Source organism: Leguminivora glycinivorella, chromosome 2 (genome assembly GCF_023078275.1).
Source record: "Leguminivora glycinivorella isolate SPB_JAAS2020 chromosome 2, LegGlyc_1.1, whole genome shotgun sequence".
In the NCBI taxonomy this organism is placed as follows: domain Eukaryota; kingdom Metazoa; phylum Arthropoda; class Insecta; order Lepidoptera; family Tortricidae; genus Leguminivora; species Leguminivora glycinivorella.
Genome location: NC_062972.1, coordinates 370,688 through 395,638, shown reverse-complemented (window position 1 = coordinate 395,638; position 24,951 = coordinate 370,688). Strand labels below are relative to the sequence as shown.

At 40.8% G+C, this 24,951-nt stretch overlaps 1 protein-coding gene across 3 annotated transcripts in view; it reads left to right on the top strand.

The window, feature by feature from the left end:
• Nucleotides 1-58: 58 nt before the first annotated feature.
• LOC125236618 (protein couch potato) overlaps nucleotides 59-24,951 on the top strand; it is a 40,814-nt gene continuing 15,921 nt past the window's right edge. For all 3 annotated transcript variants that reach the window (XM_048143497.1, XM_048143487.1, XM_048143505.1), the window contains exon 1: nucleotides 59-198. In XM_048143497.1, the coding sequence (XP_047999454.1) occupies nucleotides 170-198 (29 nt within the window). In that variant the 5' untranslated portion in view covers nucleotides 59-169. The remainder of the gene's footprint in view (nucleotides 199-24,951) is intronic.

The window sequence follows — 24,951 nt, the reverse complement described above, 5'->3', positions numbered from 1 at the left end:
AACCATAAGAAAAAAATGTTTAGTTTATGATTTATGACATGTTGATAGGGCACGAAATTTGAATTCATTCAAATTTTTCATGTAATGTTTGTTCATTAAATTACCCATAAATGTACAAAAAAATGTTAAATTGTTAGTGTTTATGTAACAAATACTTTATCACGTTGCAATGGTACAATCGAAACTTGTAGAAAGAATGTGAGTATTTATCTCGATTTCGTTAATCCTAAAGTCGAGACTGTCGAAAGTGCAGCAGATAGTGCAGCCTGCTGCCAGTCAAGTGTGTCTTGTGGCCCCTGTACACACATGGCCAACGGTTCCACCAGCCCTTTGTGAAACCCCTTGGCCAAGATAAGAGCCGCTGTTTACACATTGGCGAACCAATCACTTGGCATTGGCTCTTCATGAAAGATGGACGTGTAATGAAAAAATCTAGGAAATTCTTGGTCATAGACGTTGTCAGAAAAAAATATTAAAAAATAATAACCCCGTAGTAAAATTAAATTATTTGCAATATTAACAATTTTTTGAATATTCTGATAAGAACATTTACCTTTTTTAGGAAATACATTAAACATTTGCAAGGTTATTTTATTTCCTAAAATCTACACTATTATTGGCATAGATAAACTTATTATTTTCGTAAATATATCACTACTGTCCTCTCTGACGGCTGACGACCAACTGAATGAAGCGCCAACGTGTAAACGCAGTTGGCCATTGGCGCCAAGATCCTTTGATGTGTGGACAAAAAACCGACACGAATCGGTTGGCCGGCAAGCGCAAGCGCCAACTGCAAACTTACGGCCAAGTAGCCCTCTACACACATGGCCAAGGGGGTTGGTGGAACTGTTGGCCATGTGTGTACAGCGGCCATTGGGAAGAATGGAGCAAAACAAATGTGTGTAGGTGGGAAACTGGGAAGTGAAGGTTGGGCATGCGCAGTGAGGGTGCGTGCGGCTCGTGGAGGCGCGCGGGCGCGGGGGCGGTGCACCGAGCGAGCGGCCGAGTCGCGCTCCGGGCCCGCACGCGTGTCACGCTCGCTGCCGTCCTCCGTCAGCGGCTCCCGCCTGCCCCTGGGTCTCTGCAGCCCTACGACCGCCAACTGCCCGACTAGCTTCCCAGTATATTACCGGTCGCGGACCGTGGTCATCGCTCGTGGCAAACTGTTGCTTCTACAATCGATACATCGGAGTGTGCTTTTGTTTTGGTCACGAGCTGTGGAGCGTGCCGTCTAATACGCACTTTGGGCTTCTCCGCGTTGCAAGCTGCACTGAGAGCTGATACGGTGGAAATCTTCAAACTTTTCCGTAAGTTCAAATAATTCTAAAATCTCTTTTGCTTGTTTGTTATTTTTTGGAAAGTTTAACAGGGAAGCTTTTGCATTATTTACCTATCTCCAGCTCGAAGCCAGCCGTTGAGCCGAAAGCTCATGAATAGTGGATGCACTTGCGATGTCGTAATAAAGGGGGCGTAAGTATGGGAAGCGCAGCACACTGTTTGGTCGATAGTTGCACGGTGCAGCCAGCGCACTCATGAACGTGGTATTACGCCGTACTTTCAGGACGAATAGCGGTATTGGTGGTTTGGCGTTATTGCCATTTTCACTAATATATGAGCGAATAAACAAATATCCATTAAATGTGAATCTCAGTACTACCATATGAAGCCAATATTATTTATTGAACTGGGAGCTTAGTAGGTAAACGTGGGTTTAAAAATACAGATTTTAAAGTATTTCAGCAACATTAAAGTAGGTATATGTTACTAAAAGCCTCTCCCTTAACGCTCTCAATTTTATTATTATAGTTAGATTATAAATTTGTAAAAAGTTGCTGCAATTGCGTCCATATGTTTTATGGGTGATTCTCTGTAAGGATGTTCAACAAACAGTCCCCTGGCAATGATTTTTTGAAATATTTATTAATGAAATCCTAAATAGTTAGTATAATTTAATAAAACCCATTTGCCTTAATTAAATTATACAAACTATTTCTGATTTTATAAATAAATATTTTAAAAAAATCATTGCCAGGGGACTGTTTGTTGAACATCCTTACAGAGAATCACCCTTATAGTGGATTAGATGTAATGAACCTTCATCGCTTAACATTTAGGACGTCTAGCGAACCTGTAAGGACAAGCGTGATGTGTTTCATAAACGTTAACATATTTCGTGTCACGTCACGGAAGACGACACATACAAAGTTTGGACAAAAATCCTCTTATTACAAACACCACGTGGCTCCTAAGATACTATCTAGCTGCAACTTGCTGGCATCATGCCATCGCCTTGTACTCCTGGGGATCGTTAATATCCTCTAACAAAATAAGTTCCGAAACTGGGCCTGTGGCCTTTTAAGCACGGCTGTTAAGCAGCGGGACGTGTGGCAGCATTTCATTAATTCCATTATGCAATTAGTTAATTAGGTACCTTAAAAGGTTACCATTATATTACTAAAGTTTTGAAAGCTTTATTGTTTACAAAATCCTAAATAAAGAAGTGGTATATATACCTATTGACAATAATTAAAATTTAACGAACACGGTTAACGGTGACAGACTATTTGCTGCAACCGACCCTTGGAATGAGGTCGTATCGTAACTTATTACTAACGCATTATTTACCTTGTTGTTATTTCACCTTGACATCCGAAAACATTTAATCGATCGTCATCAAGTACCCGTTAACTTCCGTACCGCTGCTGGGGTTCGGGCTCCCATTACCTGCCTCAAGCCAAGGATACACTAGGGGACAAATGTCCCACGACACGTGTCGCCAGCGACGTCGGGTGAAGTAGCGCGACGTTGTCAGACTTCGCTCGACATGTCTGGCGACATCACGCGACATGTGTCGCCAGTGATATCGGGTGATGTAACGCGACGTTGCCGGACTTCGCTCGATATGTCTGGCAACATCGCGCGACACGTGTGGGCAGTGACATCGGGTGTCGCGCGATGTCGCCAGATATGTCAGGCGAAGTCTCGCGAAGTCGTACGACTTCGTTAGACATCGCTGCGGATATAAGTCGCGCGATGTCGCCAGATATGTCAGGCGAAATCGGCCGGCTTCGCTTGACATGTCGCCGACATATGTCGTGGGACATTTGTCCCCTAGTGTATCCTTGGCTTCAAGGTTCCGATAACAATCAATGATCTTTAATAATTCATGCCGCGATAAGCCAACTTGTCACAGCTATTATTGTACGGTCGAGGAAATTTATTATTTAGCAGTTATTTAACGGTTCACTTTACATTTTACTGCTGTTAAAGAATCAATTTCCTCGACCGTAGGTAATAAGTTTTTTTTTATTCTGCGTGAAATGGGGTCACTATCAAGTTTACCTTATCGCTAAAGCAAGGAACACACTACGCGGACGTCCGTCGTGAATCGACCGCGGACGGGGATCTGGACAATGGAAATTACACATAACCGTGCAAACTATCGGTCGACGGACGCGGTCGTGGCCTTGAGCGCACGGACGTCCGATCGAAATCTGGCTCGCTGGATGTTTTGTTCCGTGCACACTGTTCGGTCGCGGTCGCGGTCGTTTTACGACGGACGTCCGCGTAGTATGTTCCTAGCTTAAACGACTATTTCGGCTAGATGTCAGAAAATTTAAATATACAGTCAGTATAAAGTCAATTCAGCTGGGATGACATGAAAGTAGAATACTCAATCAGCAAAAAGTAAATTTAACTGGATGGCTAAGACTTAGAATGAATGAGTAGCCAAACGTCTGGAAATATACATAGTCCGTATGATTATCTCCGATTTAGCATATCTAAAAAGCCAAAAGTGTAGTTAGTTAATTGACGTCAACACAGAACTATTCAGTAGCAAAACGTCCGGAAATATAATGTGTCATCGCCATGGTTTATAAATATGTAACAGAACAGTTCTTATTAACAGTGCGAGAAGGTTTGAATTCTCAACCCATATAACCATAATCGGTCGCCGTTCCAACGCAAATCCTCCTATTTTGTGTACACACAGGTCTTCGGGTCTCAATGCTTAGTCGCAGTACGGTCGACGTTTAGTCGCGGCGACCCAAATGGGGACGATTGGTAACAGGCACAAATGGTCACAGAAGTGACAGAAGTGTGCACTACGCGTGCACACATTGTTACCGTTTGGCGACTACTTTCCCAAAATCATTCGTTCATTTCATTCTTTTCAAATGGCGACTGTCAGAGACGTCAAAGTAAAAAAGAAATAAAATCATTTGACATTAAAATGTAATGGCGTAAGAATTTGTTAAAGATAAAATATTGTTTGCATTTGTAATATAATGTGGACTAATTACCATGGCCAATTAAATTGCTCGAGTGATTTCATAAAATAAGTCTAAATTTATCAACGCGCCATCAATTTACCTCAGTTTAACCAGTAATAATATTATTGACTACTCGGTGTTTGCGTGTTATGTATATTGATTGGTGAAGTTTTAGTGTTCCGGTGCATATACTATACTGAAATAATAAAAATAATGCCTAGAAAACCAATAAAGTTGTTAAAATATGGATTAAGACGGTAATATTCCATGTAAAAAACAGTCGCCAAACGGTCACCAAACGGTCGACAAACGGTCGCAAAATGGTCGCAGCGTACACGCGTGACCGAAAGCAGTGAATATTTATTATATTTTCAAAATGGTTTCATGTATTATTTTTTTCCAGGTATCCTCAAACTTTATAAACAATTAAATATGCCGTCGTACTCAGTTGCCATCACTAAAGAAGATTAAAAAAAAATTGTAACGTGCGTACCGAGCTGTTGGGTTCTAAAGGATCGGGGATCATATTATTATGGTCTTCTATAGAGCAACTAGTATTTTGCGGCATTTCACAATTGACACTTGTTGAAGTAGTCGTCATTAATATTACTATCAACATTAATTTCAGCGATCTGTACTTCTTAAGTCAAGATTTTTGTATAGATAAGTGTCTACAAATTTGTAATGTTAAAGAGACATAAAAAACCGGCCAAGTGCGAGTCGGGCTCGCGCACAAAGGGTTCCGTAGCAGCAAATATAATAAACCAATAACTTAACCAAAATTACAGTTAAATCAACCTATCTCAAAAACTATAAGAGATACTTTGATCAAACCAAAAATCGTTGAAAGAGTTAATTAGCATGCATCACCTCTATTTTTTTTAGAATTTTATACCCCGTAGTTATAAAAATAGAGGGGGGGGGACATACTTTTTACGACTTTGAGAGCTGATATCTCAAAAACCGTTCACTTTAAGAAAAATGTTTTTTAGAAAACTTTATATCATTTTAAAAGACCTTTCCATTGATACCCCACACGGGTATGTACATCGAAAAAAAATTTTCATCCCTCAGTTACATGTATGGGGGCCCCACCCCCAATTCTTTTTTTTACTATTTAGTGTCATAATTTTGTAGCGGTTCATACAACACATATTCCCATCAAATTTCATCACTGTAGTACTTATAGTTTCCGAGTAAATCGGCTGTGACAGACGGACAGACGGACAGACGGACAGACGGACAGACGGACATGACGAAACTATAAGGGTTCCGTTTTTGCCATTTTGGCTACGGAACCCTAATAAAACGTAGTAGAGTAAATAATGTGTTTTTTTTTGTAACCCAAACAAAATACTTGTAGATACGAGTGCGGAAAAGAGGAAAATCGATACGAGTAGCGATAAATTAATACACGAACGAAGGGAGTGTTTTACTTCGACACGAGTTGTGAATGTCCTTTTCGCACGTGTATCGTACGACGATTTTCAGTACCTAAATCTAAGCTAAGAGTTTCGACCAGACAAGAAATGAATCATTGCTTGATTTGCTCGCACTACTGCGTTAGAAAAAGCAGCATCTGTACTGAAAAAAACTATCATTGCGCAACAGAAATTCTATTAATATCACAGTAAATACTCTATTTCATTTGATTCCTACTTTTATTGTGTAAAGCAACACTACACTTCATTTTTATCAATAAGAATTAAAAATTATATATTTAATACATTAAGTAACTATAAAGTGCTTATCTATTTGTATTATCATTCTGCACTTTTCTTAACTTTCCCACATTTCTATAAAATGTCGAAGAGTGCTTAAATGGTCGTCGTCGTTTATTATTATTTAATTCGCTCATATTTAAATGATTCAAAGCAACCAGTCCACAACTTCACAAGACAGTTTGAGAAACCTTCGCATTTCAGATTGTCATTTGCGGATACAGTGGTTTAGGAGCAGTTCGGTAATCAGACCTACACATGTGTGTACAAATTCTGTCAATGTCACTGTCAGAAACCGTTCTGACAGTGACAATGACAGCCACAAATTCGTCCACATGTTGTTACCGTTATGTGTGCAAACGTCGACTAATAAAGTGTCGTTAAAAGTCATTCTGACAGTGACATTGACAGCCACAAATTTGTACACATTTTGTTACCGTAACGAGTGCACACGACGACTACATTTTGTTATTGTATCAATACGGTCGCATTGTTTGCACGACGTTACCACGCGTTATGTCACATTTGACAGTTAGTTACTGATTTGAAGATTTTGCGACTGAAATGGTTGTATGGGAAGACACTTAAGCATTTTAAAACCAGACGTTTTGCTAACGGGTCGTTTGGCGTTTATTCTATTTAGCAATAAAAACATTAAACAATCCAGATTTTTTGCTCCTTGACCGTTTAGCGTTCATGTCTGTTTTGTAATACAGACATTCGAAGATGAAGATGTTTTGCAGTTAGATCATTTTAAATTGTTACGTTTTAAGATCCAGACGTTTTGCTAAAGACACATTTAGCATGCATGTCTACGTAGCCACAAAGACATTTATTAACACAATCCAGACGTGTCAGCTATATAGTCTTTTAGCGATAAGGTAAATTTGATAGTGACCCGTGAAATGTTCTGATGATGATTTATATACAAGGGTAACCTAATCTTGGCACTAATAAAAGACGGAAAATTTAAAAAATTTTCTTCATTAAGCCACAGAATATATAATAGTACAAGTCCAGAAAGCTCACTTCTTTAATATTCACGAAATGCCGCCATTTTAAATTCTTAAAAACGAACCGCACGCGAGCAGCCAACAATGAATTCTATTGCGCCGCGTGAAGGTCGTCATCACTGAATGGGCCGCGAACTCGCGGCCCCCGGCATGTACTTGTAGCGCGGCGATAGAATTGCGCCCCTGATAAAACGCGTGCCTTCCTAAACCTTGACGTTGACGGAATTATCGACGAGCATAACAAATTGATTAAAAACGTAGGGATGCGAAATTCAATTTTTTTTTAAGGAAATTAATCCTTCGCGGTTAATTTCCATAGAAAATTATAGACTTGCACTTAATCGTGCCAAGATTTGTTTGATCGTCTATAAATAAAACTCCTTTCTCTGACTTAAAATTACATCCATATCTTTCGCATTTGCAATATTAGCAGGTTTCGCGTTTCTAGAATAAACTTCATTGGAAGTTATAACGAAAGCGGCAATGCTGATTTATGTGACAGTAATTCGCAAACTTCGCCTGACATTCTATTAAGTGGGTATTTCTCTTACGTAAGTCCGCGGAATTTATAATGAAGGAGACGAGGAAGGCTTTTGCCTTCTTGTGTTCAGCACGCTACGGGTATTCCCTCTACCATTACATTAGGTTTAGGTAGTTTTTCTTTCAAAATTAAAATATCGATTTCGAGTTTGGTTATGTCTAAAAACTGAGCTAAGTAAATATTAAAGTAATATGTATTCCTAGATACCTCTGTGCTGCATGGCTTAAGCTTTAGAATTTTCACTCCAGTGTCCATACCTAATTAGCGATTTACTTTAAATGCAACTGTGATTTGATTAAAAACCAAAGTACTTACCTATATTGCATTATAGTGATAGAACGTTAAAAGCACTTAAAAAGCATCCACCACTCGCTTTGTTAATAACCGGATAAAACTCCCCGCCCACATTGTTCCGCTCAAAAAAGGCCTGAAATAAACAATAGTTAAATTGGCATTTCGCGTTGTATCCGACAAGAGAGATAAAGTGGGCTTATTCAATTTGCTCGGCATTTCGATGACGCGGTAAACTCATTCGCGATAAATCAGAACGCCGCACAAATTGTAGTAAGCACCCGGTTTTAATGGAATTTCAGTGCCATTCTTGGGTCTCCTGAAATTAAATAAGTATGAAAATTCATATTTATTCATATTCATGCGTGGGTAGAATGCTTATGCAGGATCTGTCAGAGCTTTCTAGTAGAGAGTCCGGAGGTCTTGATTCGAATCTTGGCTGGTATTTGTTTGGGACTTACGGGACTTACATATGTGCACTTGTGTTAAACGTGATTTTTTATTTCCGTGTCTTTTAAACGTCAATGTGGTTAATAAATACGAAATATCGTACAAAAACTACGAAGTGAAGATTATTCAATGATCACGAATTCACGACTTTTCTTGAAATTCACACCAAGACGTGCACTTACTTTTTATAAGACATTACAGGTAGGAAGGAACGGTTCAACTCAACTCTACGTTTTAGATCTAAAATCATCTTAAACCTAACGAGGAAGCGAACGGAAGCTTTTCTCGAGTTGAGCACATACGTAGGCGTTATTGCTATAGGGCTTCTACAGCTTAATGATACGGGCGCACAGTATATTACATCCCTAATGGCATTTTAGTTGAAAAGTGGTTGAAAGTAAGTAAAATCAATGTAATAGGTACAAGGAATTGGATTTTTCTGGTATGTTGTAGGTGTAGGCATACTTATCTACAACATACATATTACTAGTATTATAACTGTGAAAGGTATGAAGTATAAAGGTATTAAGCTATGAAGGGGCATAAAAATACAATTCTTAGCTTTCGTTTAATTTGATGTAGGTATGTATCAGTGACGAGGTGGCGTGATATCGGGCCTACTACTCGTAATTATTTTCACTGTGCTTTGTTCGAGTTTGAAGCATCCGGCGTGTGAATGTACTGTATGTCAATGTTTTACGAGTATCATTATCATACTATTAACGATTTACAAATGGGGACGTAATAAGGTATGTATAACTCTGTTCTTTAGGTTATATTTACACAATCATTTTGCCGTTTGCGATGGGCAACGGACTGAAATGAGTCCGCTGGGTGTTCAGCATCCGGCTGTGAAGGCGCGTCTCAGCTGAGCTGTAGGTATTGGCTTCTACGCGATAATCGATGCTTCTGTTCTACTTAAACTACATACGTCCACATTATTTCTGAAGAACTCAGCTCTATTGCTTCTTTAAGAGTCGTTTATGAACGCCTGTAGAATTTTGACCCTCGAATATGCACAATTTGATATTTCGCGGCAACCTCTTCATAATTTTCTTCTTTTTTTTCTTGTGGTGTTTGTGTGCTTGGTATACTCTTGGGTCGACACGTTCGTTTTACGTCACGTTCCTAAATTTGTCCGATTCTGCTTTCGTCAGCCATTCTTTATTCGTCACGATCATCGATGGTCTTTCTCAACTACGGTCAATTTCGTTGTTCATCTTTATCTTAATTCGTTTCGTTCTGTACTCGTCATAATCTTCTTTCGGCATGTTCGCTGTTAAATCTATGTTTTTCGTGTTTTTTCGTATTCATAGGTCGGTACCAACTTAGAATATGAGTCATATGACCAAATACGAAATGACGAAAAACGATTGAGTAGAAATAAGAATAATTTTTAAGAAAAAAAAACCGTCGCCTTTCGGGTTCTGGTGAAAGTTACTTGCGAATGTTGGATTATGTAGAAATGTGTAGGTATTTTTTAAAACTGCTTTTAATGCTTTAATTATTAGATGGCAACACAAATGAATATACGTATAACGTTAAGGTTTGAGGAGTTTCCTCAATTCCTCATGAATCCGATTATATTATAAGAAATCGAAGCTTGACAAACTTTGACTTGAAAACTCAATATGCTTAACAAACATAACTAAATAAATGTCACTGTTCTGAACTTAAATGCATGCTTTTCTTACAAAAATACCAAAGTTACTTAATGAGTGTGCCGTTCAGATTTGAGGAGTACGGTTCTGACTATCATCAGCAGTTCCACTGCACCAAATGTCACTGTTCTGGACGAAAGTGCATGCTGTTCTTATAAAAATACCAAAGTCACTATAAGCGTGCCGTTCAGATTTGAAGAGTTCCGTTCTGGCCATCATCAGCAGTTCCACTGCACCAAATGTCACTGTTCCGTACCAAAATGCATGCTGTTCCTTTAAAAACACAAAAATCACCATATGTATGCCTTTCAGATTCGAGGAGTTCCCTCGATTTCTCCAGGATCCCATCATCAGAACTGGGTTCCGAGAAAAATGGGACCAATCTGTATGCATATACATTCAATCAAAAAAAAAATTTCAAAATCGGTCCAGTAACGACGGAGATATCGAGGAACAAACATAAAAAAAAAAACATACAGACGACTTGATAACCGTCCTTCTTGAGAGATATGAGGCGACGGTTAAAAAAGCCAACAATTCATTATGGTCAAAGACGATAATGACTGCAGACTAAGTTGACGAATGAAGAATGGCTGACGAAAGCAGAATCGGACAAATTTAGGAACGTGACGAAAAACGAACGAGTCGACCCAAGAGTATACCGTGTGCTTTGTGACGACGATAGCTTGACGCTAAATTGTATTAAATAAGTATAACAGGAAGTTTATTTTTAATTACGGCTTGAATGAGTGTTTCATTTGACAAGCCTAAAATAAAATAAAAATAACCGGCCAAAAGCATGGGGGCAAAAGTTAGAGGGGGGACGCATTTTTTAAACTTTTGGAGAAAAAAAATCACTCCCCACTTTACGTGTAGGGGGGGGTTACCCTATTATTATTATTATTTTTATTCTCTTTATTTATCTTTCTTCTTAAGTTAGGCTACTTATAATATGATTATAAAAGTAAAATACAAAACCACATACAAAACAATACAAAATATATAAACACATTATAAAAAACCTAACCTAGGGTGCCGCCAGCAGCGGGGCAGGGCCCAAGCTGCCGGTGGTTAGGGCTGCAGAGAGAGGAACCGTCGGACTATCCGCGCTGTGTCCAAGATCACTGCCTTCTGCATCTGGCCCTTGATCCATCCACCTAGCGAGAGTCTCTCGAGATGTTGGTCGAGACTCTTCGCTATGAGACCGTTCGCTGAAACGACTATCGGGACAATGATCGTCGAATCAACATCCCACATGGCGGTTATCTCGTAAGCCAAGTCTAGGTACTTACTGGACTTGTCCTTCTCGGCTTTCACGAGATTCTCATCATGGGGGATGGTGATGTCGACGAGCACGGCCCGGCGTTGCGATCGATCTATTATGACAATGTCAGGCTTATTGGCTACAATAGTCCTGTCAGTGATAATAGATCGATCCCAATAGAGCGTGGCACGACCATTTTCGAGAACTGGCGCAGGTATGTACTTGTAGTACGGTACTTCGCGTTCCACAAGGCCGTATTGAAGAGCAAGCTGCTGGTGAATGATCCTGGCTACGAGATTATGCCTGTGCAAGTACTCACCGTTAGCTAGATGAGAACAACCGGAAATGATATGCCTGAGTGACTCTCCGGGACGGCGGCATGCCCGACAAATGTCGACCGTACCGTCCTTCAGGATATATTTCCGGTAGTTGTTCGTCATCATAACTTCGTCGGCAATTGCACAGGCAAAACCCTCGGTTTCTCCGAAGAGGTCCCCGAATCGTAACCAGTTCACCGATGCGAGCAGGTCTACATCGGGTCCCGTGAGGGCCTTGTAGAACCGCCCGTGTAACTGCTTGCTCTCCCATACCGCCCTGCGGTCCGCAGTACTTAGTACCACAGGTTTGCGCCAGTTCTCTTTCGCCAAGGAGAGCGGCGTGAGGTTTCCGTCCACTGCCACCACATCACGATGCATCCCGCACTCGTTGTTAAGGAAGTAATTCCTGAGATTGTACACCTCACGGTTGTGGAGATTTTTGGCGTTTAGGAAGCCTCGACCTCCGCACTTCCGTGGGATGTACAATCTCATAACAGACGAGCGCGGGTGTAACATGCGGTGTGTGGTAAGCAGTGAGCGGACCCTCCGGTCCAGGGCGTCCAGCTCAGTCTGGGTCCACCTTAGTATGCCAAAGGAGTATGTGAGTAGAGGCATTACCCAGGCGTTAAAGGCGCGCACTTTGTTGCCTCCTGACAAAAGACTGTTAAGGACTTTTGTGAGCCGACTGAAAAAGCGCTCCTTCACCGACCGTCTAATGCCAACATCCTCAATACCCAACGACTGTGACATACCAAGGTACTTATAGGTTTCTGATTCAGAGATAGATCTGAACGACATCGTCTCAGAAAGTTGTAAATTTTCTGAATTTACAACCTCCCCCGCTGTACATGCATAACCGCACACTTATCGACACCAAACTCCATTCTGATGGCGGTACTGAAGACTTCTGTGGTGTTCAATAGCACCATCAGGTCTTGGGTGTTCGGTGCAAATAGTTTGAGATCGTCCATGTACAGAAGGTGAGAGATGACTTCACCCTCTCTCCGAAGCCGGCAACCTAGCCCAGAATCCTTCAGCAGCGTGCTGAGGGGATTCAGAGCTAGGCAGAACCATAATGGACTCAAACTGTCACCCTGGAATATTCCTCGCTCAATCCTTATGAAGTCCTGCGGGCCAGGGGGGTCATCCCTGCCTCCTGGTTGACGAAGGACTGTGGTCCACTGCCTCATACATGCAGCCAGGAAGGATATTAAAGCTGCATCAAGTTTATACAGCTCCAATACCCTTCCCAGCCATGAATGAGGCACCGAATCATAGGCCTTCTTGTAGTCAATCCAAGCGGCCGAGATGGCCCCCTTGTTCCGCCGAACTTGTTGGCAAATGGTCATGTCTATGAGGAGGAGCTCTTTAGTACCACGGGACCCAACCTTACATCCATTTTGAGCGGGAGCCAGAATGTTGTTAGCGACAATATGCGCGTTAATTTTTGCTCTCAAAATGGATGTAAGGAGCTTGTAGAGTGTAGGCAAGCATGTAATGGGTCTGTAGTTTTTTGCTTCCGTGGTACTACCGGACTTATAGAGCAGGAAAGTAACACCAGTTGTTAGGGAAGGTGGAAGAGAACCAAGATCGAGGGCTTGTTGAAATTGCGTTGCCAAACGCGAGTGCGAGCATCGAAACCATTTTAGCCAGAAGTTGTGCAATCCGTCCGGTCCAGGACTTTTCCAGTTCTGGGCCGTACGGGTAGCACAACTTACGTCGTCGGGGCTGATGGTGATAGCCCCCATAGGTTCGATGTTCTCGCACTCGCGTTCGACAACGGTCATCCACTCACCCTCCGTGTGTTCGACGGGCACCGACCAGATGCTACGACAGAAATCAGACATGGCAGTAGCATCCGGCAGCCGCACGTCAGACACACGAGGGTCGGTTTCCTCCCACCTTCGGTATACTTTCCTTTGGTCGCTTTGAAAAAGACGATTCTGCTGGAATCGGTCCACACGCTTTCTGTAGCGGCGAATACGGTTTGCCCATGCATAGACTTTCTGCTTCAGGAAGTCGATGCGCTCTGTGACATTGGCCAAATAGTCGCGGGGTCTGATGTCCGTCCCCGCGAACGCCTGGTTCACAAAGCGCATTACTCGGGGGCGATTATTACCCCCTCTGAAGCAGATCAGCTTTGCAATGAGAGTCCTAAATGAGTTGATACGACGCTCGATCCGTACTTGCCATGCAGGGACACCTCCGACGGTCCTAGTTGCACGGTCAGCGTCCGGAAACTTGACTCGAGCAACACGGCACGCCGCGATGGCTCCGCAGTACATGATCGAGTGTGTATCATCTAGATCTTTAAATGGCTCTAGTAAAGCGTTTAAGGCTCCCATTAACGCTAGATTGCGTCTATTCATGGGCAGACGTGGTAATCGTGGCCTAGGATTGTTTGTGGAGCGATACTGCGTAATCGCCTCTTCCAAAGACCTCCTCAGTTGCTCATTAGCAGGCTCACTCACGCTCTGACTCGCGAAGTCCCCGCCGTCGTTACCGGAATCAACCCGCGGCGCCTCCGGTGCCAGGTCGGGTTCGGGCACCGGGTCCTGCGACATGGCGGGCAAATCCCGCCCCGAGGCGGGGTCCGCGCGAGCAGCGAGAGCCTCCTGGCGAAGCCGATCAAGTGTGGCGTCATCCAACCGCTTTGACCGCTGAATGACGCGCACCTGAGCCGATAGACGCTGCTCCGATACGGTGGTGGATGGCTCGAGTGCCTGGAACAGAGGCAGCATTCTAGAACGGTACGCGGATAGCCGGGTTCCCCCCTCTGTGGCCCCGTAATAGGCGCGCATGACATTCTCGTTTATTTCTATTTATTTATTTTTATTATTATTATTTAGGGTTCCGTAGTCAACTAGGAACCCTTATAGTTTCGCCATGTCTGTCTGTCCGTCCGTCCGTCCGTCCGCGGATAATCTCAGTAACCGTAAGCACTAGAAAGCTGAAATTTGGTACCAATATGTATATCAATCATTTTTATTTTTGCACTCGTCGGCGTGATTGATATACATCATCATCCTTCTTGCGTTATCCCGGCATAGCCTGGGGTCCGCTTTGACAACAAATCCCAAAATTTGGCGTAGGCACTAGTTTTTACGAAAGCGACTGCCATCTGACCTTCCAACCCGAGGGGTAAACTAGGCCTTATTGGAATTAGTCCGGTTTCCTCACGATGTTTTCCTTCACCGAAAAGCGACTGGCAAATATCAAATGATATTTCGATTTCGCACATAAATTCCGAAAAACTCATTGGTGCGAGCCGGGGTTCGAACCCGCGACCTCCGCAACGAAAGTCGCACGTACTTACCGCTAGGCTACCAGCGCTTTCAGTGATTGATATACATATTGGCACCAAATTTCAGCTTTCTAGTGCTAACGGTCACTGAGATTATCCGCGGACGGACGGACGGACAGACAGACATGATGAAACTGTAAGGGTTCCTAGTTGACTACGGAAGCCTAAAAAGCCGTCACGACGAATCTTTATGCAGCATCCTTAGTCGTCTATTCTTCGCTGGTAGTTTGAATTCCGTGAGCGTTTGCGATGAGATGAGGTATCGAGGTCGCGTGCTATCAAACATATAGTGGCGGTCCACGCATAAAGAGCCCACTTACTTCGACCGCACTATGGACCATTTTATCACAATTTCTGTTGGAATTTCATGTGAACCATTACCTCATTGAATTTGAAACATAAGAGCCTTTTAGGCTTGGATAGCCACATATTTCCACCTCGCTTACGTTCGCGGCGTCCGTCGAATATCAGGCTAGATAGGTGGTACTTCCTGGCACGACCACACTATATTTATGTTTAATTTGATGGTCAAATTAATACTAAACAAGTGTTTTGAAATTGTACTATGTAAATTACTTCAAAAACTTAGTGCGGTCGTGCCAGGGAGTACCTATCTAGCGCGACCACTACCCATGTCGAAACTCCGAAACCATGAGGGTACTTTTTATAAAAAGGTAAGTACAGAAAAGTACATTTTTTTTCGTGAATTTGTACCACTACAGAAATTAAAAAAAATCATTAAATATAGTGTGGTCGTGCCAGGAAGTACCACCTATCTAGCACGACCACACCCCATGTCAAAACTCCGAAACCATGAGGGTATTTTTTTTAAAAGGTAAGTACAAAAAAGTACATTTTTTTTCGTGAATTTGTACTGCAACAGAAATTTAAAATCTCATTAAATATAGTGTGGTCGTGCCAGGGAGTACCTACCTAGCACGACCCCGGGCCCTATGTCGAAACTCCAAAATCATACGAATATCAGCTTCTTTAAATGAAAATCAATGTTTCTGCCCTACGATAGAGTACGTTCTGCCAGCCGTTGTGGTTTCCAAGTGTAACTTTGAGACATCTTAGTTCATATAATTACCTACTTGTTAATAAACTAATTAATAAACATTGATGCCAGTGATGTCCGTTAGAACTGTGAGATTAAATATAGAGAGCACCAGCCGTGCATCTAGCCAATACTTGCAAATATTTAGATATTTTTGACGACTGGTCTGGCTCAGTCGGTAGTGACCTGCTGAGCCGCGGTCCTGGGTTCGAATCCCGGTAAGGGCATTTACTTGTGTGATGAGCACAGATATTTGTTCCTGAGTCATGGATGTTTTCTATGTATATACGTATGTATTTATCTATTTAAGTATGTATATCGTCTCTTAGCACTCATAGTTCAAGCTTTGCTTAGTTTGGGGCTGGGTTCATCTGTGTAAGGTGTCCCCAATATTTATTTATTTATTTATTTACTTCCGTATTGTACAACGCTAGACAAATTCGTGAAATGCTCAATTTACCGCCTTGCTCCTTGTATTTTCAGCATTGTATTTGAAAGAGAACAGTTGGTAGTTTTCCCACCTTGTTTATGTGTCGGTACGTGTTCTAGGCGTGTCGGTTCCGTATTGAGGTCGGATGGTATCGGGTTTATTTCCACCACGTTTTCTTCGCTCGCAGCATCCGGCGTGGATTCCGGCCGCAGAGCTGTATCGGCTTTTTGTGGAGAATCGATGTTTTTGTTCAATTCATTCATCGCTACGATCGTAGAGTGCTACGCCGTAGCCGGTGACGTAGGTTTCTCGATTTTCCAGAACAATTTCGTATGATTTGTTTTGTAGGTACTGGTTTTCATGATATATTCAAGATCACTAACTGTGATGTGTGCCTGCCAAATGAATTCCAAGTCGTGCACGATATACAAATGTCGTATCAAAACCATATAACAAAGTGTTACAATTTTCAAATTTGAGTCAACCTCTTAAATCTTATTTAATTTTACCGATTCAACGTCGTAGAACGTAAAAAGTTGCTGTTAGGAGAGGCTAAATAATAATAATGATTACGCCGAAATAACGCTACTTAGGGTTACTTCTGACAGTAATTGTATAAGTGTCCGACTATGTTGGTTGAAACGTCTTGTACTTAGTGGTTTATACATCTAAAAACCGGTCAAGTGCGAGTCGGACTCGCTCACCGAGGGTTCCGTACAAACTTTCAATAGTTGAATCATCAAAATGTTATTCATAGAACTCTACAGATTTGACTACTTAAATCCCTCAAGACTCAATTTCTCACATAACAAGTAATATTTTAATATACAATTTTATTGTTAGACAACGTCCAAATAAAATCAAGACTATTCGACTTCAATAGTTTACGACTTACGACATGTCGCAAGGACGCTCCTGAACCGACCTCATTATATCAGGAAAACCGCGATGTAGGAAATGAGCGTTCAACGTACAGCGACATCTATCGGCAAATTGAGTAAACTAATGCGCGCGAGCTAGTATGGTCGATGATTTTAATCGAATAATTGTTTATTGCGTGAACCGATTTTAACCATTTTGCCTCTATTTGAAAGCAGGTAATTTCATTGTTATTTTGTTAAAAAATACAGGTACCTACAATAAACACCCGCAAAGGTGTTGAAATTGAAAATGTTAACCTGAAAGGTTTTTTATAAATAAAAAAAAGTTTTCAAGATACGTGATGTACGATTTTATTTTTCCTGTAATATTCATTATAATAGCCATGTTTGGTGAAAATTTCATAAATTTATGTTGGTAAACTTCGGAGATAAGGGGGGGGACGGTATTTTTTTTTACATTTTCCTTAAAAAAACATTTTTTTACCACAACCAAAAAATTATAAAAAATAGTTTTGATATGTACAATTTGAGCTCTTTCTAACGATACCCCACTTGACCTAGTTACTTGAAATTTTCAGTTTACCTCCCTTTCGTTTTGGCCATTTTCTATCATTTATATTAATTAATTAAAAAAAATACTTGTAGAGGTTTACAATGTTTATAACTATTCCAAATTTCATATCGATAGCATAAGTAGTTCTCGAGATATTTAACAATGTGACAGACGGACAGAGTCGCACCATAAGGGTTCCTGTTGTACCTTTTTGGTACGGAACCCTAACAACTATAATCATATAGGTAAGTTACCTGTCTATCTCTGTACGAGCCATTACATCCACCAAATTTCCCGCTGGCACCGGCAGGGAAAGTGCTTTGCATAATCTGTTTTAGAGCGAGCTCGATACCAGTTGAATTTGAATAGTGATTGTTCTAGTCGGTTCACGCAAGTGCCTATCAAAATATAGGTAAACGAAGTTGCATTATACTATCGCTTTGGCTATATTGCCTGTATTGGGTAATAAAGGGGTAACCCCTTATTCATAAACGTTCACTAAAGTTATCAAGCCGATAAAGTTCATTTGTCCCTTTCTATCACACCAATATGCGTCGGAAAGGGACAAACGAACTTTATCGGCTTGATAACTTTAGTGAACGTTTATGAATAAGGGGGGGACTACACGTCTGCGATACTTTAGCAGTTACTTTCAACTCATGCATGCCCTGAAGTGGTACTCACCACTAATATGGAATTTTGGTTACTTCTCTCTTGTGCATTTCTGGAGGAGTGGAATTTGCATTGCAGAATTAATCAGCGTTTATCACTTCAGTATTTTCCTACATAATGCAAAGTTATTTGCATTTTAAAATGGGATGAGTGTGCCTACGAGTTTCTAACTGCTTATTATTCACTAGTTCAATAAGCGTAGCACTGTCTGACTGCAAATGCTAACTACGGCGGTACTACAGCGGCCAATTCAATGTTGATATTGAAATTCTAGTGTTACCTAGTCCTTCGTACGCTTAGGTACCTATAAGGTTTAATTATGTTCATACTTGTTCGGTTCGTAGTTTGGCATTGCAATAAATTGAGTTAATGATTTACTTTGTCTGAATAGGTATGTCTTCGGAAAAATGATTCCCATATTTATGCATGCTTGTTTCCTTCCGAGCTCAGCCCTCGTATTTATGTCATTGTGTAATGAAAAGGCTTAAATCTCGCGGGAGGCGGTGCTGCCTGCTGCCACGATGTTTGCCGTGCCCGCGAATATTCATGACTTCATAACTTCACCCGGCTCAGGGGCTGCATGTAAACTTTACAATTCGCTGTTATTTTGATGTGAGCTTCCTGCTCTCCTGCCGGCCTAACCGAAATGACAATCGTGACGCTAGATGCCGATCAAAACGCAGTCTAGCTCTTCAGGCCGATACGGAAGAGCGATTGAGATAACGATAATATCATAGGCGTTTGTGCATTTGGCTACGTATCCTGAGCTTGCAACTTCGTTCACGTGGAAGTCGTTAGGAGTTTCATGTGTCATGGGGAAATTGCATATAATTACGTGGTTAAGGAGCAGATTAGTCTCGAACTAGTAATGAAGTCAATTGTGTTGCGACAATTAAGCCGCAGCATTATCCCATTGAGCGTTTTGTCTCAACAGATCCTTTCTTAGCTGTCCATTATTTTAACGTCCATTTTCCGCCGCCGTCCTAGCTCCTATAACTAGTTTGGGTTGTGCTTCGTATGTCAGCGACTAAAATAACGGACCTATTTACTGTATTTAAATTACTTTGAGTTTAATTTAAATATCAAATTTTGTTATTTTTTTTTTCATTATCAAGTTATAACAGTATTGCATTGCTGTTAATGTTAAATAAAGATCACATTCAGTTGAGATTTTTACAAATTGAATGCGTCTCCAGTGTACGAATCACCGCATTCTTTTATGTACGGATTATAATTGCATTTCTGCGAGCGCGCCAGAGTCGAATGATAAATCTGGGAGCTGTCCCTGTTCCCAGTATTAATGCTGACGATTAATATTTTCACGTTGGAATCCAATATGATGTATCCAACGGTTGGATACATCATATTTATACCCGTCCAGATTTGTGAAAAAGGTGTGACTTTTACGACGATAAATGCTTGAAAATGAGAAAGGACTGGTGGTGGAAACGGCATCTCTTTTCAGCCTGATAAAATGGAGATTCTTGAAACCAAAAGTCAAGTAAATGCTTATGTGTACAAAAAATGTGGCATATAGGCAATTTGCATTGAATTAATCCTTGGCTGTGACATGCAGGACACGAACGCAGTGATTAGTGCAACCCAATCATGCAGCAATGCACTGCGACACGTTGACGAGTGCATCGCGTGCTTTTGCAGCCTTGACTTATTTATAAACATAAATGATCCATGGCAGAGACCAAAAGTAAAAGAACATCAGTCGCGCCTTCGGCCTCGTTTCACTTTAAAAACGTTTGACCGTTGGATTTTGTCAGGCATTTGTCCTGTCAAAGCTTTGGTCCAGAACGTATTGGTGGTGAGTAGATCGTCGAAACATGACATTTTTAGTGCCCACCCTAAACTAGAAAAGCCTTTTCATTTTACAATAATATGCCTACGTAGCTGGGTTGATGTAATTACGACAACCTGTATTCATGTAATTTATGCGCATTCTTGGGAAGCAGACCGCAAAATTTGTCTGAAATTCACGAAAACACTTGATGAAATAAATTACATAAGCAACGCTGGCTTCCTTTCGGATGAGCGGCGCTATTCAAATGAAAAAACGCAATAAAAGTGTAAAATCGATACGGTTGTAGTATTTTGTTAGGCAGCGCGATAGAGTTCCTACTTATCTGCCCCTGGGGCGTTTTATCAATTTTCTGCTACGATAAATACTGACACAGCCGAAAGGCTAACAATTTGCACCAAAAAAACGTGATAGATACCGCTACTTATCGTATTTCGTATTGTCGGTACTCTAATAAAGAATTGAACAACGGCTTTAAGAGGCCTTATTCCTAAAGACGAGCGTTTTTTGCAAAATAGAACCTTTTTCATTCAAAATTATAAAGAAACTATAAATGATTATTAAAAAAATGATAATGTTCCTAAAAGTACATATCTTAAGCTAGAAAGTCAATTGGTACTACTTTAAAATATGTCTTTTTATACTTCCGAAAAATCAGTTTTTTCGGAAGACGTTTTCAATTTTCATAGTGGGATAGCTCGTTTAGAATCGTGATTGTGCTGTTAAAAATGTTATTTGGGGTAATAAATGATCACAATCCTATTTGTTATATCCTGTACGAGTTAGCTAATACTTTGACATTTTAAGATTTACTTGAAATGGTGGATAAATAACCTTCCGTATCTCCCCATTTTTTCGATAAAAAGAGGTTTACATTATGTATTTTTCCTGCGATTCCTGCATTTTTTGTAACTCTTAAATAATATTATCCTAAACTAGAACTTCTTATTGACCTATAAGAAAAAAATCATACATATAAGACATACCTTTCTGTCGATAGATATGTTTTTAAAACACCTAAAATTCGAATAAAAGACACTGTGCTAACGCGAGCCCGCTCAGTCTGCGCCGAGCGCTCGAAGACAACGGACCTGCGTTTGATCGTCCGGCGCACCTAGCTTTCGTAAGCAGCTCGATAGTTCCGAGAAGTGCCGTAAACTGCGACTAAACAAATCTTGATCCTTTTTACACCTTATGCAATTTTAGCATTCGACATGCTTTTCATATGATTTTGGATTTTAAGTTATACGTGAAGTTTGTTGAGAGTTTGAATTATTATTATATTTTGGGACCAGGATGAGGTTCTGGTTCTCATGATGATGGAGTCAGGCAGGAGATGTTCAACAGAACTGCTATTCTACTTATCATAACTCCACCATGTTTGGGCTCATTAGATTTGGGCTGATGAGCACCATCGATCTAGATGAGGTCCAAGGTCTCATGATGGAGTCAGGAGGTGGTCAACAGAACTGCTATTCTCCTCATCATAACCCCATCATGTTTGGGCTCATTAGATTTGGGCTGACGAGCACCATCGAACTAGATGAGGTCCAAGGTCTCATGACGGGGTCAGGAGGTGGCCAACAGAACTGCTATTCTCCTCATCATAACCCCATCATGTTCGGGCTCATTAGATTTGGGCTGACGAGCACCATCGAACTAGATGAGGTCCAAGGTCTCATGATGGAGTCAGGAGGTGGTCAACAGAACTGCTATTCTCCTCATCATAACCCCATCATGTTTGGGCTCATTAGATTTGGGCTGACGAGCACCATCGAACTAGATGAGGTCCAGGGTCTCATGATGGAGTCAGGAGGTGGTCAACAGAACTGCTATTCTCCTCATCATAACCCCATCATGTTTGGGCTCATTAGATTTGGGCTGACGAGCACCACCGAACTAGATGAGGTCCAAGGTCTTATGACGGGGTCAGGAGGTGGCCAACAGAACTGCTATTCTCCTCATCATAACCCCATCATGTTCGGGCTCATTAGATTTGGGCTGACGAGCACCATCGAACTAGATGAGGTCCAAGGTCTCATGATGGAGTCAGGAGGTGGTCAACAGAACTGCTATTCTCCTCATCATAACCCCATCATGTTTGGGCTCATTAGATTTGGGCTGACGAGCACCATCGAACTAGATTAGGTCCAGGGTCTCATGATGGAGTCAGGAGGTGGCCAACAGAACTGCTATTCTCCTCATCATAATCCCATCATGTTCGGGCTCATTAGATTTGGGCTGACGAGCACCATCGAACTAGACGAGGTCCAAGTTCTCATGATGGAGTCAGGAGGTGGTCAACAGAACTGCTATTCTCCTCATCATAACCCCATCATGTTTGGGCTCATTATAAATATGTGGAAGGTCGTTAATAATAATAAATGTTTTATTAGGGTACCCCTACATGTAAAGAGGGGGCAGATATTTTTTTTCATTTCAACCCCAACGTGTGATATATTGTTAGATAGGTATTTAAAAATGAATTAGGTTTTACTAAGATCGATTTTTGATAATTTTCATATTTTCGGAAATAATCGCTATAACTTTTGAACCATATGTTTAAAAATATGAAAAAAATCACAAAAGTAGAACTTTACAAAGACTTTCTTTGAAAATTTGTTTTGAACTTTATAGGTTAGTTTTTGAGAAAAATACGGAAAACTACGGAACCCTACACTGAGCGTGGCCCGACACGCTTTTGGCCGGTTTTTATTTTATTTTAATACTTTTCTGTGCTATTCATACATAGCCACCCTAGGGGATTCAGTATTGACAGCTTCTTTTTTTTCTTTCTGCATATATTTGTTTCCGCTTTTAAGTTTATTGTAAATAAGACTGCTTGCACTTACATTGAGATTATAATTACATAATGCTATTAAATTAAATCTAATGAAGCGTTGTTTTATTTCCTAAATCTCAAAACCCTTTAAATCGAATATGTATAGTAATGAGCAAAAATTTTACCGCAGGCTTTCCAAACCGACGATGCTTGATCAGCTACTTTTAGAACGAACATGTACACCGTGTCCAATAAGTCCGAATACTCACATTTTACCTCAGTTCTAAAGATATAGGGATCACAGGCCATCAAATTCTTATTTAAACTGAAGAGTATATTCCTTTTAATAAAATACAAGCACAAAGTTCATGAAATTTCCGAAGTGTCTAAGAAAAACAAAGAGGTAAAGTGCCAACAAAATACTTGCTCGGCACGCAGGTGACGAGTTATTTTTTATAAGCAGAATCTGTATGTGATAAAACAGACGCCACGTGTCCAAAATAAACTATTATGGGTACCGAGGATAGATAACGTTCCGGGCAACTAGAAAAATGTGCCTAGGTTCCAGAGCTCACCATCGGCCCAGGTGTGGGATGCAGTATGTAAGCGAGGTAAACTACCTTCAGTACTTACAGATAAAAGCGTTAAAATCAACGTTTTTTTCTTTAAAACCAAGGTTTTGGAGAAAAAATGCCTTAAAGTTAAAAAGGATGCTTGGGAATGAGTATCATGTGTCCCAACAAGACGCACCTCCAGCACATTCGGCAAATGGTATTCTAGCGTAGTTTCAGACTAATTTGGCAGTTTTTTATCCGAAACATGAGTGGCCACCCAGGCCTCCAGGTTTAGGCGTATTAGACTACTTTGTATGGTCATACATGCTTTGAAGACTAAATTTTTATAAAATCATAAACCTAGATCATTTCAAAAAGATTATTGAGAGTATTTGGGATGAAATGTGAAGAAAACGGTGCGTGCCGCGTGTGATCCGTTTGAGAAGCGTTTGAGGCTGGTAAACAAGTTAATGCTGGAGTTATTCCAAAACATTTGTTGTGAATGTAGTAAATAAGAGTGCCATTCATAAAATATAATAATAATGTAGTAACTATTTGTTCATTTTGTTTTATTGGCTATTTGTGCTGTATTCAAACTTATTGGACACGGTGTACATATTTTGATTTTCACCCTTTAAAATGTTTCTAAGACGCAACGTTTTGCAAATTTGGTCACGTCATGCACAGTTAAACTGTGGAATGAATTGTCGCCAGCGGTATTTCCGGACCAATGCGACCATCAAACCTTCAAGAAAAGAGCGTACATCCATCTTAAAGGCCGGCAACGCACCTCCAACACTTCTGGTGCTTCTGGTGTCCATGGGCGGCAGTGATCGCTTACCATCAGGCAGCCTATCTGCTCGTTTGCCTCCTATCCCATAAAAAAACGTTTAATATTTTTTAAGAAAAAAAAAACCGCCGCCTTTCGGGTTGTGGTGAAAGCTACTTGCGAATGTTGGATTATGTAGAAATGTGTAGGTATTTTTTAAAACTGCTTTTAATGCTTTAATTATTTGATGGCAACACAAATCAATATACGTATAACGCTAAGGTTTGAGAGTTTCTCAATTCCTCATGAATCCGATTATAAGAAATCGAAGCTTGACAAACTTTGACTTGAAAACTCAATAATTATGCTTAACAAACATAACTAAATAAATGTCACTGTTCTGAACTTAAATGCATGCTTTTCTTACAAAAATACCAAAGTCACTATGAGTGTGCCGTTCAGATTTGAGGAGTTCGGTTCTGACCATCATCAGCAGTTCCACTGCACCAAATGTCACTGTTCCGGACGTAAGTGCATGCTGTTCTTATAAAAATACCAAAGTCACTATAAGCGTGCCGTTCAGATTTGAAGAGTTTGGTTCTGA